This window comes from Pituophis catenifer, unplaced genomic scaffold, assembly GCF_029215685.1.
Source record: "Pituophis catenifer annectens isolate HBS135680 unplaced genomic scaffold, rPitCat1.0.hap2 SCAF_3, whole genome shotgun sequence".
Taxonomy (NCBI): Eukaryota; Metazoa; Chordata; class Lepidosauria; order Squamata; family Colubridae; genus Pituophis; species Pituophis catenifer.
Window position 1 is genome coordinate 178,698,624 of NW_027256883.1, and position 21,171 is coordinate 178,719,794.

The 21,171-nt window shown below is 35.4% G+C and overlaps 1 protein-coding gene across 1 annotated transcript in view; it reads right to left on the minus strand.

Moving 5' to 3' along the window:
* The window catches only part of NGF (nerve growth factor), a 63,046-nt gene extending 43,941 nt beyond the window's left edge, over positions 1–19,105 (minus strand). The window contains exon 1 of the mRNA XM_070939873.1: positions 19,069–19,105. Within this exon, the coding sequence (XP_070795974.1) occupies positions 19,069–19,074 (6 nt within the window). The 5' untranslated portion in view covers positions 19,075–19,105. The remainder of the gene's footprint in view (positions 1–19,068) is intronic.
* Positions 19,106–21,171: the final 2,066 nt, after the last annotated feature.

Sequence of the window (21,171 nt, forward strand, 5' to 3'; positions counted from 1 at the left end):
AGAAAGACCTAGAAGACCATGAACTAACTGGACTATTATGTTGCTTAAACTAAACCTTCATAACAAAACAAAGACATATTTATCAACAAAAATAAAAGAATCTGCAGAATGTAATTCAAGAAATGTGAACATGCTTGAATTAAACATTAAGAATGCAATGGTGCAATTATTTATTTGTAGGTAAATTTCACCCAAGTAAAATGGGATTCACTTCTAAGAAACCATCTACAGGATTGCAGTGCACAATTACCTTAATTTAACTCACATTGGAACTAATGGAAATTAGGTTATTTCACTGCTCACTAGGATGCTATTCATAAGTTCTTTTCACACTAAAATAGCTCTTAACTATCCCAGATCCTTGGGAAGGGTTAATCAGAAGCATCAAATTGAATCAGAACTATTTGGTAGATTGTATGTTAATAGCAATAATAATCATATAAATGTTTTAATTATGATAGTAATCTCATTTCCCTCAGGGAATTTGTGAAAGAGGATAGGAATGAACAGCCTCTGATGAAATACATTTCAGGGTCTATCTGATTAACTGCACTAACTGTTTGTGCACCTGCATCACAAATGAAATTTCAGCTTTTCTAAAAATAGGAATCAGATTTTTAATATTTTCTCTCTTGACACTGTTTTTATTTTTTTTCTTAATATTGATCAAGAAGACAGAATTTGTGGCCTTTCAGATAACATGAATATTACTCCAACATAACTTATCATTTGCTGTAACTTCTAAGCCTGTTGTAGGTTAATAATATCTGCAGGACCTGAGCCCCTTAAATGTGGTTTTGATTCTGCGGAATGTAGATAGGATTGGCAAGATTTTTCAGTTTATTCAATAATCATCATTATGGAGAAATATTACATGTCATTCTATCTAGCAATATGCAATAGTGGAACTATAGGAAGGGACGGAAGGAATATTTTATTTATTAATTTGATATTTAGAGCACATCATTAAAATCCTTAGGTGATAAAATATATAAAACACATTAAAATAGTAACATCTCATATTCAGTAGGAATATGAGCATAAGAAGGGTGGGGTGCACAATTATAAAATACAGTAAAATAAAATTGTATATAAAAATTGTGAGGCAGGAGAGAGAGCCACAAATTGGACAACTGGCATGTAAAAGATGTTTCAGCCCATGGAAGGGAAGATGGCATGGGAAATGTTTCAGAATGGGCCCTTCTTAACTTTTTAGTGAGTAAAAGGAAAACAAGGGAGAAATACTTCTACTCTTGCAAGATTTCATAATGTAACCTTATAATAAACATAGCGTTGCTAGTCCTAGATACACTTCTTTTCTCTACTTCGCAGAGCTAACACTCAGCAATTTCATGTGTGTGTAAAAAAAATATCAAAGACAATATTGAGGGACCAGATTACTCAACTTCTGAATGAGACTATCTGAAAATTTCATGATAGGAACAGCAATACTCTCAATTCCCAAAATTTCCAGGTGGTCCATAAAGATCTTGAAATTTACAAAAACTGAAACAATAATAATTTTCTATCTCCCTCCAAGGATCGTCCATCAGAATGACCAAGGAGTCTCAACCTCACAGCCTACCCTAAAACTTATTTGAAATCAATCTAAAAACATTTGTATTGATTTCCTTGTCCAATCATGGAAGAAACTAACCCATAGTTGCCTGTATCTGAAAGATCAAGGAAGGACTTCTTAAAAAGTGATCAAAGGTGCCTTCTTTAAACAAGGAAATAATTTCCCTGCTCTCAGAATGGTATTAATAATACTGTACTTATTAGTCAATTCCTCTAAACAGGGGATGTAAGTTATGCTGAGTAATGATGAAGAAGATTGTACTTTCTTTTTCTTTTACTTTTCAGACCTGCATCATTTATTGGTTGTTATTGTACAAGAAACATCACTCATAACCTGCATTACAAAACCTTAAATTCATTCAGCTCTTAAAACTATTAAGATATATTGATTCTAAGTAAGATTTTCTAGAAGAGTCAGAAAACCATTTTTGTGTGGAGGTATCTATTCTGGAAAATGTATACTATATTGAAAACAAAAGAACATTTATTTGCAGCTATACACATTTTCCAACCATGAAGATGGGAGATAACTATTACCTAGTGAATTAATTGCTAGATCCTGCCAAAGTCAAAGATGACATATAGGCATAGTGAAATTAGTTTCAGAATATACCAATGCATATTTGCATTGGTATATGCATATGTGCATACTTCTTAAAAAAGCTTTCCACTGCTATAGCTGAACCCCTAAGCATAATCTTTGAAAAATCTTTCAGAACCAGCTGCCTATGGTCACTAGCGAGGGTCATCCTTATCTTCAAAAAGGGCCCCCCCAGTCTAGTTGAAAATTACAGACTAATCTCTTTATGCTGTGTCACATGCAAAGTCATGGAATCAATCATTAACCAATCCATTACCTTCCACTTAGAAACAAACAACCTACTCTCTAACAAACAATTTGGTTTCAGAAAAAAATTATCCTGTAATCTACAACTTCCACACTGCAGAAACATATGGACTACAAAACTCGATCAGGTCAAAGCAATAGACACAATTTACATAGACTTCTGTAAAGCTTTTGATTCAGTGGTACACGACAAACTACTTCTAAAACTAAAATCCTATGTCATCTCTGGATCCCTTCATAATTGGATAGCTGCGTTCCTGTCAAACAGAAAATAAATGGTCAAAATAGGGAGCGCCCTATCAAATCCTGCACCTGTTAACAGCAGTGTCCCGCAAGGCAGCGTTCTAGGACCAACACTACATAAATGACCTTTGCAATCATATTATAAGCAACTACGTTCTCTTCGCCGATGATGTAAAACTATTTAACACCACCGACAATGCTGCTACCCTTCAAAAAGATCTTGACTTTGTGTCAGAATGGTCAAACAATTGGCAATTCCAAATCTCAACCAACAAATGCTCTATCTTACACATTGGCAAAAAGAATCAGAACACAAAATAGAAGCTGAGTGGACACAACCTTGTAGATGACCCTCACTCAGTCAAGGACCTTGGCGTACTCATATCTAATGATCTAAGTGCCAAAGAACATTGCCCAAAAGGCATTAAGAGTTGTAAACCTAATCTTACGTAGCTTCTTCTCCAGTAATATTACACTACTAACCAGAGCACACAGAACATTTGCTAGACCAATTCTCGAATAGAGCTCATCTGTCTGGAACCCGCACTGCATATCAGACATTAATACAATTGAGCGATTCCAGAGATATTTCACAAGAAGAGTCCTCCACTCTTCTGCTCGCAACAGAATACCTTATGCCACCAGACTTGAAATTCTGGGCTTAGATAATTTAGAACTACACCCCCTTCAGTATGACCTAAGCGTAGCTCATAAAATCATCTGCTACAATGTCCTACCTGTCAATGACTACTTCAGCTTCAACCACAACAATACACATGCATACAGTAGATACAAACTTAAAGTGAATCGCTCCAAACTCGATTGCAGAAAATACGACAAGCAACAGAGTGGTCAATGCCTGGAATGCACTACCTGACTCTGTGGTTTCATCCCCAAACCTCCAAAATTTTAACCTAAGACTGTCTACTGTTGACCTCACCCCATTCCTAAGAGGGAATGCATAAGCGCACCAGCATGCATACCGTCCCTGTCCTAATGTTCCCTTTATTTGTATTCATTTCATGTATTCAACTCATGTTTATACTTATATATATTATCTAATACGTGCTTGACCAAATAAATAAATAAAATAAAATAAAAATATTGATTCAAGGAGGAGGTATATGGGCTGTATTGTTGTTGTTTTTTAAATTGTTAAGCTCATTAAAATTAAAAGCAGAACTGCTCTTAAAATTTACAACTATTTTAAAATTCTAACAAATAGTGAAGTGAATAGTGAATGTTGTATTATAGTGCAAATATTAGACTTCCCACATAATCTGTATAGTTTACATTTTAATATCAATCAGCTAGGACCCAGTTTGTGAGGGCAATAAGCTGACTTTGTATAAATATCCAAAAGTATATTTATACAAAGGCTATTGCTTAACGCATTGTAAGCCGCCCTGAGTCTCCAGAGAAGGGCGGCATATAAATCAAATTAAAAAAACAAAACAAAAAAACCCCAAAACAAAATTAGATTGTATTTCCTGAACAAACATGAAAATGGAACACAATTACTGAATCCTTTGGTTTTCTCTATATTTCAAACTTTACAATATAGTTTTCCAATCAAAGACTGCATATAAAATGCACACATTAGGAGAACCTGCGCACACACAAAAAATGCATCAGTGGAAACTATAGAAGCGCAGAATGAAGCCTTCTCAATGGCTGTTTCTGACCTCCAGAACTCCTTGACATTTCAACTAATTGTGGTGGAATGTAGTCTGGAATCCCAGGAGGGAGGAATTCTTTCCAAGAGGGTAAAGAGACAGTGGAGCTTGGAACGTCTGGTAGTCAGGAAGAGGGCCAAGGTGGACCCTCCCTAGCAATTCCCAAGAGTATCTCTAATAGTTATTCAGATAGTTGCTTTGGCTGGGCAAGATTAAAGTCAGGCCCAAAGAACCAAGAGTTATACATGGAATTACTTCTGAGTAGTTCTTTACTGTTATTTGCCTACAGACAAAATCGTAACAAGCACTACCAAAGCACTAAATTCCCTCCTTATAAAAAGACAAACCTATCTTTGCCTTTAGATGTTGAAAGTTAAATATGGTTACTTTTATTCAGAAGTCTTTAACTCTAGCAAGTTACAATGAAATGAGTAACTAAAAAAATATTTCAAGCCGCATCTATGCAGAGTATTAGCATGGGACCACTTCACAGGCACAGGGCGTTTAGCTTATAGCAGTTCACAATAAATATTACATGACAAATGAGATGGTGAAAAGGGACACCATTTAAATAGTGAGAAAAGTGAATGGGCCATGATCAGCTGTGAATTTGTCATAGAGAAAAGGGAATGTATCCACACAAGGGAGATGATAATTGATGAAAATATTTTAACCATATGGATATAAAATAAATAAAAGCATTGAAAGCAGTGGAACAAGATCAGTTCACATGGCCTTATCATCTGTGTTTTCCATGCATGGAGCATTTTGCTGAAATGCCAGCAGCTTTCTCTCAAAATGTGGTTAATTAGGCTACTTATGTTTAAAGATTTAGAATTAAGCCTACGTGACTATCACTAGTCAGAGGTAGATTTTGATATCTGTGCTTATGTTTCCCTACAGCAATGTTGTACACACTATTTTAACATAGTTCATTTTTAACACCAGCTCTGTGTGAATAGTTTTAGTTTATTACATAGTCAATGCAAGGGCAAAAATAACAGAATCTCATAACTTAATCTTCATTAACAGGAGATTTATACTGGCAGCTACAAATATTTTTCCTGAAGGAAAAATCTAATTATCTTATCTAATTTCTTAATATTAGATAAGGTAGCCAAGTCAGAGCCAAGTACTGTTGCTCAAAATGAATGCTAGTGTCAGCCTAAATAGCACAAATTGAAATTTTACTTTCATCTTAAGTCCTAAAAAAGATGGATTTGTACAGTATTGTTTTATGAATTGCATTATTCCACAAATAAGCTTATTCGTCTGCTCCCACTTTGTTCACAGAACATCTGATTAGAGGGCCATATTACTGAAAAGTTACTATCTTATACAAAGCCATAAAGTCCTGTCAGTTTCAAGTAGCTTTTATTTTTGTTTTCCTGCTGTGTAACATTTACGAGTTTAATTGTAATTTTCTTTGTGTTATGTGAAATGTATTGAAATTTGTTTTCAATTATTATAAACTGCTTTGAGGAGGCAATCCAGATCAAAAGATGTAATTTATACTACTTAAAAATAAATGTTAAAAAGAAGCTTGGAGTTACAGTATATATGCTTATCCTTCATTCACAGTACACATTTAAATAGAAGGCAACAGCGTACTAGGTAATATTTCCTTACTTTTTTGATGGCTGGTTGAATGACTGCAAATACAAACATCTACCAGTCGTAATAATTTCTTTCAGAAGAATGTAAGTAGAATGAGTAGAAACTGCAGCAGAATGTTACGGCAGCATTTCCCAACCTAATGTCTTCCATATTTGTTGGTCTATAGCAGGGGTGCTATATAACTTGCGTTATCATGGTGGCATCACGTGACGTATCGGGACTTTTTTCTCCTTCGTTAAACTGGGCAGGGACAGGGCCAGCATATGGCCTGCGGGCTGCAAGTTTGACACCCCTGGTCTATAGCGTCTATCATCTATCTATCTATCTATCTATCTATCTATCTATCTATCTATCTATCTATCTATCTATCATCTATCTATCTATCTATCTATCTATCTATTTATTTATTTATTTATTTATTTATTTATTTATTTTGTGTCTTCTAGTCAGTGGTGATTCCTGGAGACTGATGTCCCTGCAATTTTCTTGGCAAGATTTCAGAAGTGACTAACTGTTGCATTCTTCCTACGGCTGAAAGTGACTGGCCCAACTGGCTTTGTGTCTAAAGTGGAGTAGAAGTCATGCTCTCTCAGTTTCTAGACTGCTCCCTTTAACCCTACGCCAAACCAGATCTCAACACAAATAAAGTTTATGTTTGCTGGTAATTATTGCTATTATATGAGAAATGCTAACTATCACTATTACCATATTTGAGATTAGAACATATAACTTTACTTTTTAACTGCTTCAGATGAAGTTAGTAAGATTACTTGGAGTAAATTAGCTTGGCATAGTGGCAATATTTCTGTTTCTAAAACACAAAAAAATAATATCAAAGCTGCAGATCTCAATTATTTATAATAGTCCTTATGAAAATAGTGTTAGTTCTGAGCTATTTTTTAAAATTGGGTATTATGCCCGTGTTCAATTGATATTAGATACTTCTGCGTTCAGGGGTCTGTAATACTTTAGCACAATAGTTATTTCACTAAGACTAATTGTTCATATTTTTTAAAGATGTTTTTGTATATTACACAGTAATTCTTAATTGTTCATCCAAAACAAACTTACATTTTCTTCCAAACAGAAAAGAACAACTCCCAAAAATGTTCTATCAGTTACTGCAATCAACTTAGTTTGCTTTCTGAAGTAGCTTTCATCTGGATGGAACATGATAAATCTTCAAGGCTGTTCATTTCTTGACACATTAATTTCTATCTAGTAGTGCGATAATTCATAAATTAAACCCTAATACAGTGCAAGCATGATGATTACAATATTTACTAATATGCTCCAAGCACTGTTGCCAACGTGTGTCAGCTGGCGGGACTCAGGAGGTGGGCCTTTATTGCCATGGCACCCACCCTCTCAAACATAAGTCCCTCTGAGATTAGATTAGTTCTGACCCCACGTCTAGTGCCACAGAAGTGTGAGACAGCCCATCTTGGTTTTGTTGATAGTTATTTTATGGTTCTTGGCTGCTATGTGTTTTTATTTTATATTATCTATTTTATTTATTTTCATTTATTTTATTGTAAGCTGTTCAAGTTCATCTATACGAGTTGAAAGGTATATAAATCAAAGCAAATCAATGGATGAATTAATGAATAACATTCCTAGTATCTGAAAAAAGAATTCTGACCTGTATTTATTTGTAGAAATTTACTTAAATTGTGACATAAGGTATCTTATCTCTTATTGTGAACCCCAGCCTCTACCCTGGAAATCTTGTTGCATATATGATAATTAAATCCTCTGCAATGTATGTTCCCTTTTGATTACTATCATCAGTCTTAAAAACTAGAAAATGATATAGTTAAATACATAGAATAAAGAAATTAGATCATCTACCGCAAGTAAAGCATATTACAGCAGGAGACAATTTGCAGTAGATAATTAGGTAATTATTATTATAGGATTTCCTAATCATTCTCATTACATTTAAGCATATGAAGAAACTTACAAGTCAGGCAACTAATCTGTTTAGCTCTGTGTTGCTTATTTTGCTTGAAAAACTTTCCAAATAAATCATTTACCAGGATATTATATTATATAAAGTTTACAAGGTGTCCCAATAATTGAAGTTCAATGCTCTGCAATCTTCTCTACCAAGATAAACTGAGATTTAGTATTAATATTTTAAACATCACAAGAGTCAGTGTAGTACAGTGTATCACAAGAGTCATATACATCTGAATTGGTGTGATGTAGGAAACTATATTATGACTTAAAAGTCTGTAGAGATTTTTTTTTAAAAAAATTAGTGTGAGCATGCTTGATGTAAAACTGGAAACTTTGGGTCTATTGCTCCCAAAGTATCAAACTGACTAGTACTATTGATACAACTGCACATGTATAACTAAGACTGATAATTTAATCTACTCTTTCTCATTCTTAGTATACAGCAAGACATGAAAGCTTTGGTAATCCAAAGGCATGATCAGCAGAAGTCATTACCTATGACCCTGCTCGGTGAAGAGTATGGTGTATGGAATATTATGACTTGAAAGAGAAGAGGAATAAATGGCAAAAAGTATGAATTAATGAATACAAGAAAGGAAACTAATACATTGTGCATCTGTGAAATGAAGAGAAATAGGAATAATGTAGTAGCTATTGATGAAAATAGCATGACATTGTGAGCTACAACAGATAAATTCATATGGGGAATGGATTGGAATGTGGAACAGACCAGTTTTTGATCAAGGTAGTTCTTGGGAAAAAGGGAAGGGAAGGGAGGAGACTGCAGGGGAAAAAAATAAGTACCAGATAAGAAAAAAAGTAGTAAAAGACAAATCTCTCAGTGGAATTGATTAATGTTTCATTTATTCAAAACTCAGACATTCTTCATCCATGCACCTGCATAATATGCAGATCAGGATAACCATAACAAACTGATAGTGTGACAGTACTTGCAATGACTCAGTAATGAAAATACAGTAATTGCATTCTGAAACAAACCTGGACTGGCTCTCCAGGATATGAAATATACACTTTTTCAAACTTGCTAATTGAGTTACTTAAGTGGAATTAACTGCACTTAACTGATCTACTTAACTGGAGAGGACATGAATGAAACCTAAAGCCATCAGTGTAGGTAGGTAGGAAGGAAGGAAGGAAGGAAGGAAGGAAGGAAGGAAGGAAGGAAGGAAAGAAAGAAAGAAAGAAAGAAAGAAAGAAAGAAAGAAAGAAAGATGAGCAGCCTTCTTTCTTTCAATGAGATATGAGGGAAAACATTAAATGAAATCCAGCCCTAACATTACCAAACTTTTTTACTCGTCTACCTCTCTCATACTCCCCCCCTAAACACAGCATTTATAATCCTCTTCATTGTGTTATCATGTAAAAAAGAATAGTGTTTTGTCTCTAAATATTGATCGCAGTAATTCACCACTCATTATACAAGAAAACTCGCTAATTTCCTTCATGTGGTCCAAAACTGTCAGAGTATAATTTTTTAATCAGTTTTCCAAATAATCACCATCTCTTTGTGAAAACAAATAAGCTTTAAAAAATAATAGCTCCAAATTGTAACCTGTCATAGAAGTAAAAACAAAATAAATGATCCATTGTTAGGTTGCAAGCTGTAGTCATGTTTATTGCACTTCAATGTTAAAGAAAATTTTTGGTGAGAAAGAAAGACATACTCATTCATTTTTAATGGTTGTCACGTTTAAATAAGACAGAGGAAAATCCCCCAAAGCACAGCCAAATAAATCACTATATCTGCTGTGGGTGAATTCCTGTATCTTTGCCTGAACGTGTTCAGTTGGAAGTCAGTGCATTCTCTGATAACTGACTACCAGCGAAACTATAGTTGAACCGGGACAGCAGAAAGAAAATCCCCAATTCTGTGCTTAATACTATTGACTTCAGTGGCAGCTATTGCTAGCGCATTATTATTTTGCTTTTGACAAACTTATTATTATGCCAAGAAAGTCTTTTAGAAGCAAACAGGAGTTGTACTTCTAAAATTTGAAACAAAAACAAAACCAGGAAAGTAAAGTTAGTGAGTTATATAAGGAAGGTATTTTTTAAGGAAGAGGGGAGAAAGAACTGACAACTTGAGGTTACAAGAGATGAACTTTGAGTCTTTACTAACAAATCACAAAGGACTAATCACTGGATGGATACCAGTTCACTTAAAAGTTTTGCAAGAACTCAAATACATGATTGACAATCTTATAACAAAAATACGCAATATTCACAAAACATCCTCCTACTAAGAGAATAAATCTGTTTTCTTCACTATTGTTTATGTATTTATTTATTTTCAGTATATATGGCCTGCTTTAGCCCTGATGGGTTGTGGACTCTGTGAATGAGATGGACTGTCTTTACCATAAGCTAAAATACCTACCCTTCCCAAAATAAAAACACATGATCAAGGCTCCTAAGAACTACTGAGGCCTGAAAGAGCGTTCTAGCAAAATTGTTTTTATCTTTCTTATTATAAATAAGCAGAATCTATGGTTAAGAGTACTCCAAAGGCTGAAGGACATGACAAAGGAGATTTGTTGGTGATTCTGTGCCCTTTGAATGCCACAAAGCAGGGTACGTATGACAGACCTAGATCTCTGGACTAGATGGGTAATTTTTTTCTTGACAAGATATTGCCAGATATTTCTCAGTAGTGTGCTTCACTGGGCTTTAAGGGCAATAGCCAAAACTTTTCTGCAGGCTTGGAGGCACAGTGATAACAAATGCAGGGTCTCAAGGATTAGGATTAGTCTACACTGGTCAGATACTCTCATTAAACTGGCTGCCACATTCTATATGAGCCGCAGCTTTGAGTTCATTTCCATCTCAGCCCTCAACACATCCCACAGTAATTCAACCTAGTTCTGACGAAGGTGTGAGATTCCATTGCTAAGAAATTCTGGTCCAAATAGGACACCAACTAAACCTGGATGAAGCCTCCCTACCCTTGCTTCCTTCTACAGCTTGCAGGAGCCAAGAGACCAGGTGATCTGAAACTCACAAGCTACTTTCTTTAGCAGGATTCTTACCATAGGAATTACAGAAGCCAAAGAGCAGCTCTGATTTGCCAGGATTTAATCTTATCTTATTTCACCCCAATGAGAACTACAGAGTTTCCCAGCACTAGTTTGGGATTTCTCGGGCATCTTATTTGTGATTTTGTTGTTGTTGTTGTTATGCCTGCACCTACAAGAAAAAGGGAAAATACTGGTTCTGTTAAAATAAGAATTGTAATAGGACTTCCAAACACTAAGTTGTGATGATGATAACACTGATAACACCACTATGGTATTTTCTATCCGCCTGTCAAAAATATTAAGGAATAATTTATATCATTTGTTTGTTTAATTATTTTTTTGATTTATATCCCATATTTATAATCAAATAAGTTCTACCAGTAAATATCTTTACTATTTATACAGCATTACTGCCTAAAGTATTTACACCATTTTGGAAGGAAAGATTAATTATGAAAAGTAATTATGCAACATACACATAACAGTTGTCTATGTTTTAAACAGCCTTCAACAATAGCATACAGCTATTACTCTCTAACTATATGAGCTCAATTTTAATAGATGATTTATATATGTTGAAGACAAAATTCTGTCTTAATTGCATTACGCAAACTTTGAATAAATTATCAGTAATGAAACAAGTTTTAGGCAAGGTAAATAATTATGGAACACATCATAATCATATTTTACCTTTCAAGGCATCCACTGACATTTTAAAATGTTCACTTTTAAGAACATTGAATAGTGGAAACTTTACTAAGTAATTGTGTAGATAATTTGCTGTTTTAAAATAAACTCCTTGGGGTTCACGTTAATACAATTATGGTTTGGAAACTTGGATACCACATAAAGCAAGTCAGTAAACAGTATGTGGGCTATGATTGTCCACTGTTCTAGCAATTTAATCAGAATATATTCTTACAACACATATTATCCTTTCCAGCTTTGGTTGAATAATCTGGAAAGAGTAATCATGTGGAATTTGATATGGCCACTTGCCAAAGGGCCCCTCTTCCTATAAATCCAGTAATACCATAAAGTCAGAATCTTTGGATAGAGAAGAAAGAATGTGTCCTGGGATACAAATATTTCTTTCTTCATAAAGAAGTTTGTTAAAATGAACACTGACACATACAGATGGAAAAACAGAAACAGAGCAATCCAAGGATATAGTTTTTCTAGATTTTCAAAATATTGTTTGCTACCAACATGTATATATTATTTAAAGTATTTTACAGTTTTTATTGCCTACAAAGTTTGTCTTCATTTGGTAAGAATTTTAACATAAAACATTTAAATTAAGTTTAAAAGATGTCAGACGGCCTCCTTCAATCTGTTGACCCACCATATATGTTGAACTAAACCTCCAAGAAGCCTGGACTTTTCACAAACGTTGTTATGATGTCCTTTAGAATGAAAGTGCTTTTAAATAATTTCATATTTTAACTACATTTTGAGCTCCATTTTGAAACCCATATCATAATAAATGTCACAAAAGTACATTCAAGGAATATCACAGACATAATTTTATATCTGAGTAAGAGAGTTTAAGACACATATAGACCAACATTTGGCCATGATGGATATCATAGCCCAACACATGGTTGGAGAAGACTGTAGATATAGTAAATGAGTTCACAGAAAAGTAACAAAAACTGACAGTAGTCAGAAAATAAGTTCTATAGACAACAGGGGGAAACTGCACAAGTTTAGAATAGAAGAATATAATACGGCATGAAAGCAGTTTTCTCCCCAAAGAAAAATAAAGACTTATCTGCCAATCAATCAAATCCAATTAACTTATAAGAGGACAGATTTAAATTAAACTTTCAAACAAATGTACTAATAACACATGCAGTTCACAATAGAGCTGGGTAGTCAGACGTGCAACGGTACCTTTTATCTGTGGATCTGTTCAAACAGGAGTTGGATGATACTTTTCAGGAATGGGAATTAAATTAAGTGGCCTTTCAACTCCCTCAGTAAATTTAAAATGCAGCCACCTTTTCAGTAACACTGATGTAACCTTACTGATTCCAGTTTGTTTCATCTAATTTAAAAACATTAAAGTCATATAGTACACTCTATGTAAAAATAATGCAAATTGCTCTACAATTTAAACTACTCCTGAGAGCCTTAATCTCTTGCATTAGACACTAAGGTTTGAGAGTCCTAATATGCACGCATGCAAGCACTCATGCATGCATATATGTATGTATATGTATGTGTGTGTGTATATGTATGTATGGATGGATGGATGGATGGATGGATGGATGGATGTACATAGGGTTAGGGTTAACCATGCATGTATTTTTCTGGTGTTATCATGAAACACAAAACAAAACTGACATGAAGGAAGAACTCAAACTTGAAAAGAGCAATTCAGTTATTCTTCTGGAGGACTTTGGAGTCAAATGTAGAGTTTATGTACATATCATAAATCAAATAAAAGAATTAGATGGCCATTTTTGTTATCTGAGAAGTTGCAATGTAAGAAGAGAGAACAGCATCTTCTTAACTTCAATATGGATTTTCCTGGGATTGTAGCCACTGGAATGACTACAACATTAGCTATGGAAAGACACAGCTTCTTTATAAAAGTATAAGCAGGCACCCCCTCAGAAACCTCTTCTGTTTGAGCTTTGGATCCTTAGTGCAAATCATCCTAAACACAAGTATTATTTGCTAGAAAGTGCAGAGGGGCAATATTTTCTGTTAAAATATTGTATAAACATCTAGATATCAGAGAGCTCTAAATGCTTCAGAATTTCCTTTAGTACCGGTAATATAGAATTGAATATATCTGTTATAAAACAATATATTTAAATAGATAGTAAAAAGTGTTGTTAAATACATTAAATTAAACATTGGAGAGTACAGAGAGACATGGAATAAAGAGCAAGAGTGTGTAATGCTTAATGTCAGTGGAAACCTTTTTAGCAGTCATATCACATTTTCATAGAGTTAAAATCTATACTTCACCCAATTTTTAGAACTGTAGTACTCAAAATGCTACTGTTTAAGTTCTTGATTTTAACGTGACAACCTTTTGGATAAAATGTTATTTCACGTATTAATTTTGTCCCTGATTTTTTTTAGATATGTGCAATATTTTGAACTATAGAGTATATTAATAGCTGATAAGAAACAGACAGATAATGAAATTGGAAGGTATTTGCTTTTACAATCTACCCAAAAATGTACAAGGTTTGATTGATATTCAGTCTTTGTAAGACTTACAAGAATCTCATGAATCCACTCTGTTTTCTGTATTCAGTTAAGACTTTTATTCCTGGGAAACTTGATTTGAAGACTATTGAGAAATTGGCCCACACTACTATCATTTATGTAAGGGCAGGGTTTTTAAAGTACACTTGGTAAATACAGTTTTGTGATTTTTTTCTTCTATATTTTTCTTTTGCATCTTTTTGCATAGAGAATGTTTAAAAACATAAAAAAGACCCAACATCAATAAAGAAAAGAAACACCAGAACTTCCCTCGTAATTAAATTGCTACCTGTCTTTAATTATTTTGTGATTTTCTTATGAAAAAAAAAGTTAATTCCACAACCAAAATACATTTTAGATAACAGAAGCTAATTATTTGCTTAAAGTGTATGCTTAATGCTATTTTAAAGAAGCAATCCAAACGCACCATTAAAAAGCCATGCTAAATTCAGTGGCTTGTCTCAATAAACATGTTGACAACTTCGTGCAAATTCTCTCCTACATATCTTGCTCTTTGACTTTACTCTTGCATATGCTATAAAAGTAAAACATTTCTCAAGCTAATGTTTAGATAGTTCACATTGCATTTCAGTTAGAAAGAAATACATATTTAGATTTCACTTGTTAATGTTGTTAATTCAACTAAAACAATTCCAGATTGTTTACGCCTTTATTCATTTACAGACAAAAAAGTTGTAAATTGTATCTCTGTCTAATGTGTCTCTGTTCACAATTAAGCATCATACACAGTCTCTATTCTATGTCTCATTCTCCAGAGATAAGGAAATTAATCTTCTATGTGGTTAATACTAAAATATATAAAGTACAGCTGCAAATCATTCAATGAGAAATGAATTAGCTATATTTATGCATTGTGCTAAATTCATCATAGTTTTAAAATCAGAAAAAATCTATAGTAATAAAATGAAAAATGTATAAGTATGAGAATATATTCAGAATGTTGTATACTTTAAAAAAATCAATTGAATTTTCTGATTTGGGGCTATAAGAATGATGCATTCAAAGTGGTCAGTCTATACAATACTCAAACTCTTGTATCTGTAACCTTTAACTGGCTGTATCATAAGGTAGTATTTTTTGAACTACGGCTAACTTAACATAATGTCTCCAACATCTGGACTTGTGACTCCTGAGGGATTAAATTTGGCAAATTGGTGATCATTTCAATGCTGTTGCACTGCCACTCAGAGGTTCAGTACATCGGTTCCACCTTAGCACTCCAGATTGTAGACCAGTTCTACCATTGGCAGCTGGAGAACAGTCAGCTATGGGGAAGCCAGCAGGAGCTTGGAACTTGCTGCCATTTCTACTGGTCATTTTGTTTCTGTTTAGATAAGGAAATATCTATGAAACAATGATCCTGCAAATCACAGGTTGTCTAGTAACACCTTAATATAATGACATTTCAAATATATGAAAATGTTATAAATTAATTATATTATGTCTTACAGTTTTATGTTGATATAGATATATGAGAAATATAAATATATAATCCTATTTGTCTAATTCTGAGTGTAAGGAAAAAGAATGAGAAAAATGAAAATTTCCAAGATAAATTGTAGGAGATAAAATGCCAGGAATAACTAATTCCGCAGCTTGATACCGTTTATTAATACCTGTAGATAGTTCAAAAAGGGATTCAAATACAAAATAAATGCGATGCATTGATCATCATATACAGTTTTTGAATGGCAAACTGCACCACAAACTTCAAAACATAAAGATATATCAAGGTATATCTGCTTCTTTGTCCATGTATCAGATTGGGAAGTGCGCACTGGATATCTTTTCATTAAAACGAGAAGCAACTAAAAATTCCCCGTCCTTATTTAAGAGACCCTTAAAGATAAGGCAGATAACCATAGTACATACTGATCATGGCACACTGAATATACTACATGAATAACATGAGTTAAGAAGGAGGGAGGGATGTCAGATTTTAGAATTGTAACAATCGAGTTTAACCTTCTTTTGGAAGTGACAGACTAAAGCATTCTGCCACGGTCTTAGCTAGAGAGGAAATGCTGCCTTTGGTTCCAACTGAATGCCACATATGCCACTGTCAGAGGGCCAAAAAGACACCTGGTTACACAGAGAAGAAATGCCAGAAAGATAATATCAGACAGATGAATTAGTGGTACATCCAACTCAATAGTCACTGCATTGAAACTGACTGAAATGGCAGACTTCCTTTTGCATTCCCCCATTTTTCTCCCAATTAGTTCTGAAAGAACATTTATACATTGTAAAAGCTATAATTTAAACAAATTTTAGAATATTTTTCTTAGCTTAATATTAAGTATCACAGCACAATTTGGTTATTTTCTATTAACAAATAGCTCACTTATTCTCTAAGAACAGCAGTTTTTAGCAAATTTAACTTTCTATTCTGAACCAACCAATAGCTATTTCTTTGGCAGATAAAATCTAATTGGATCAACAGAGTTTATCTCTTAAACTCTAGTTTATTGATATTGCTAAAATCCATGCTATTTGGCTATTTCTTGTTTCCATCAACCATCATGTACAATCTTATATGTTGTCTACTTCTATTTAAGTTTTACTTGTTCAGGAAATTAAAACCAAAATATAGATAAATTTAGCAAGCAAGCAATATTAATGGACAGTCATATGGTGTTTCGGGAAAAAAATATATCATTTTCTTTTAATTTCCTGAACGCCATTGCATATCTACTTCGTTAGTCTCCCAGCACAAAGCATGGGTATTTCCCCTGCTTCTACCAGTGAATTAATTCTAGAACACAATTTTCAATTTTTAATGTATAATAAAATATTTTTCTCTAAAAAATGAGATATTTAAATGGAAAGTGTTTTTCCCCTGATACTCTATTTTATTATTACAGTTACTCCTTTACTATGAAGAATCACAAGGGTTTCTGGTAGAAGATATAATTGAAAATTAGATCTTATGTATAAACTGAGCCACAACTCAATACATAAACCAAAAACATATCTGCAGAGGTAATCTAGTTTTGGCTTGTTTCAATTTTTTAGAAACATGATTCCATGTATATTTTGGCAGACATAAAATGCATTAATTCTAATGGAATTTAGAATTTGATTGATTTGTTTAATATCTGCTTTAAATGGAAGTTGTTAAGTATGAATTGTTTCAGAAGCACTCATCAGCTTACTACAGAGGGCATATACTGGGTTAGGTGGAGATTTCCAGTAGAGGTCACCATTGCTTTAACAGCAAAGTAGACAAGGGCATTATTTTTATGTTTTTTTTTAAAGAAAACATGATATGGGAGGGTTATATTTCCCAAGATTGGGCTAACATTATATGATCAAGGCTGTTTTTCATTCTTTCTATGCATGTTAGCTTTTGATTGCTAAGCAAAAATGTTTAGTGATTACAATATGGCCACAAGGCAACAAAATTAAATGATTTAGTTGTAACAAATGCACCTCTTTTCTAGGACTTGTAAAAGTTTATATTAGACTCAGAGGATGAATCTTTGAATATACCTAATTTCAAGTGAAATCTAAACAATAGTACTAATATGCATTCAGATCCACATGAGTATAATTTCCGCAACAATGTAATTATGCATTTTCTATTCATACAGAAGCTACTCTGTCTAAGGGATTAAAGCAAATAAAATGAATGACTTTTTTTCAAGTTACAGTTGCTACTTGTAGTCATATAATAACTTGGTGAAAGCACAACATAGTAGAAGCACCAAAATTTGTGCTGTCCCTTTAGGGCAAGTTCTCTGCATTTCTCAGGTTTTGAACAATTATTATAGTCCTTTGAAAAGGACTGTATTGCTCAACAATGTTTCCAGATGTTCCCCAGATCTTTTAGCAATGATTTAGACATCTGACATTAAGACTAGATTGCCTTTTGTGCATCAGTATCCCTGTCATGAGAATGAGATAAGACTTGTAAATCTTTTTCAAGAAGAGTTCTATGGACCCTAATGACATGATTCTCATTTTCATTTAAACGATATAAGAAAGCTTCATAAAGCCATAGAAGTTTATTATAATGTATATTAGTTAATTATGCTACATTGAAAACATTGTAATAACAAGGCAACTTTAAGTTATCCACAAAAGTGAAGTTCTCACAAGGAAAAGCAATCTTAGTGCATTTTAACAACCAGGAGATCAAGTGTAGTTATGTTCTCATCTGCACTAAGATATTAGACTACATGATTAGCTTAACTAATATAGTTTTCAACTTTCCAAGCAGTGGGTTTGGAAAAACCAGGCTGGTAAGCAAGCATACAACTATTTATAAATTATCTGTGCAAATTTCAGACTGGACAAGGAAACAGGATGTCCACTGGAAACATTAAAAAAAAAACCAAACACCTAAAATCCATAGGGAATAATAGGAAATGAGAATAGCTACTGACATGACCAAAATGTAATCAATATAAGCCACAAGTTAGTTCCAGTAAAAATAAAGCAGAGTGGATTTTCAGATGCCATGTCCAGGATTGTCATAGCCAGGAACAGCAATAATTTATACTGCTTTTCTTATTGTTGGTTTTAAAACGGTAGCAAAATTTGTAATCTTCTTGTTTTATTCACAGTATTACACATATGTGTGCTTTATATTAATTTGTTCACTCATTGACAAAAATGCGGATATTACACACTGATAATGATCAACAGTAGGAAATATGGTTTATGATCAACCTTCCCCCCTCCCAGTGTAGTTATTTGTGAAACTTCTAAGCCACTTTCAGCATCAAAATTTACCCTGAAATGGCACCAGAAACAGTATTGTTTCATTTCTACTCCATCCTGTAGTCTTTCCATCCTCTGGCATAATTCCCTGTTATTGTCAATAGCCATGCTCAGCTCCCAGTGATCTCCTACAGACCTTCATATGGTGGCTTTCCTCTTTTCCAGTGGATGTTCTTGTCCTTCATTTTATACATCCTTTGGGAGGAGAAAAAAACACCATAAAAACTTCCGACAGGCTACAAAAAGAGAGCAACTTCTCTCAACGGATCGCACCTCTTTCCTCCCTGTCTGGCGTTTCTCTTCTAAAAATACAGCCTGATCATCAAACAAGACACAGCGAGCAGCGCCCTCACTTTCCATCCTTTCGCTACGCAGACAGCAGAGAGTTTTGGGGTGGTGGCGGGGGGGGGGAGGGAAGAAGGGGGAGAACCTGACTGCAGAAATGCAATCCGACTAGTGTCTGTCTGGTGATTAAAAAGTAGAAAGGACTGGGGGGGGGGCGGCGTGGGGGAGGGGGGCTTGCTGCCATTGAAAACGAAGTAAAACCCCTAAAGGGACAAGAGCTGCTTCTCCGAGTCCACGTCCAGATGTCTTCCTGGGAGATGTTACAGGAGATAGACTTTCCTGCTGGCAGACCCAACATCTTCCACCAAAATGTTGGCCGCAGCCAACGGGACTAGCTGCTTGAAGTGGCAGGTTCAGAGTTGGCCGGTGCCTCACTTCGCACGACCGCCAAGCTTTTTTTTTTTTTCAGCCCTAAGGAAAGAAATCGCGGGAGTCCGCTACTCCCGCCAGGGCGCCCGGTGCCCGGACTTTCTCCCGCGCAAACGCCGGCGGGCTCAACTTACCTCAGCGCTGCGGCCGCGGGCAGGTGGAGAGAGACCCCCTAGGGGCTGCTGCTGCCGCTGGACGCGCCGTTGCCCAGCCCGCCGGGGATCCTAACGCGCCTTGCTCCGTGGCCGCTTTCCCGACGCACCCCAGCCATTCACTTTCACACGGCCGCCGCAGCCTCATTCGGAACTCGCTCCGCTCTGCCTGGGTCCTAGCGCCATAAAACGCGCGTCCGGGGAGAGCTGCGCGGAGTCGCCCGGGCGCCGAACGGGGAGCCTGTTTGACTCTTTGAGGAAAGCTTTGGTCGCGGACCGAGGCCGCCCGAGCAGGCTCTTCCCGCTGCTCGGCGGGGCTTCCTTTGCTTCGCTCCGGAGGCACGCGCTCAAATCCCGTCTCCTGAGGAGGATTAGTGGAAATGTGAGCCACGACTCCGGAGCCTTCCAATTTCTGAGCGAGGGAGGAGGCTGGACCCCAGGAGAACCCCCCGCCCCCTGCCATCCCCTGCCGGCCAGCGGGCGGGTCTTTGGCATTGGCCTGGTGTGAAGAGCAGTTCAAGCGTGCACTGGAGGAGAGTCCGAAGTTTGTCTCCCTCTTGGTCACGTCTGATTCAAGGGACCGGTTAGGATTCGAAACAGCGCCGAACGAAACGCGGAACCATCCAGTTACTAAATCTCCAGCTGAATCTCCAGGCTTTAATAACGGTCGCCGGGAGTCACGTCGAAGGATCTCGCCGGTCTCGAGTCTCGAGTAGCAGGGAATTCGGGCTGGTTTTTTTTTTTTTTTTTTTTTAAAGTGGCGCTGAGGCAAAAAAAAAAAAAAAAAAAAAAAGAAGAAGACTCGGCAGTATTGACTAAAATGGGAAGAAATGACTCGGCAAACCGACTGAATCCAATCGAGGGCGAAAAGCGCTTTTGGAAGTCCCTACGATTTGAACCGAATTCCAGCTGAATGGCATTTCGACGTGGTCCGGAATTCTTAGGCATAATTGCCGAACCGGTTTCCAGATGGGTAACAAGCTTACATACAGTCTTGCGGTCAAAATAGTAGAGAGACGTTTAGACACTGCAGCGAATCCTGATATGATTTGCTACTTGGTAGCTTAGCGTGTTGTTCAAATCAAACCAATGTTCGCTAGTATATATTGCGTGAAAGGCTTGTGGCATCCAAAAGAGCAAAACTGTGGATAATAGTTGACTTCAGGAAATACATACAACATTATGTCCTCAACCATGACCTGGATGACTGAGAATCTCCACCTGATATATATATATATATATATATACATATATGTATATGTATATATATGTATATATGTATATATGTATATATGTGTATATATATGATATATGTATGTATGTATGTATGTATGTATGTATATATATATATATATATATATATATATATATAT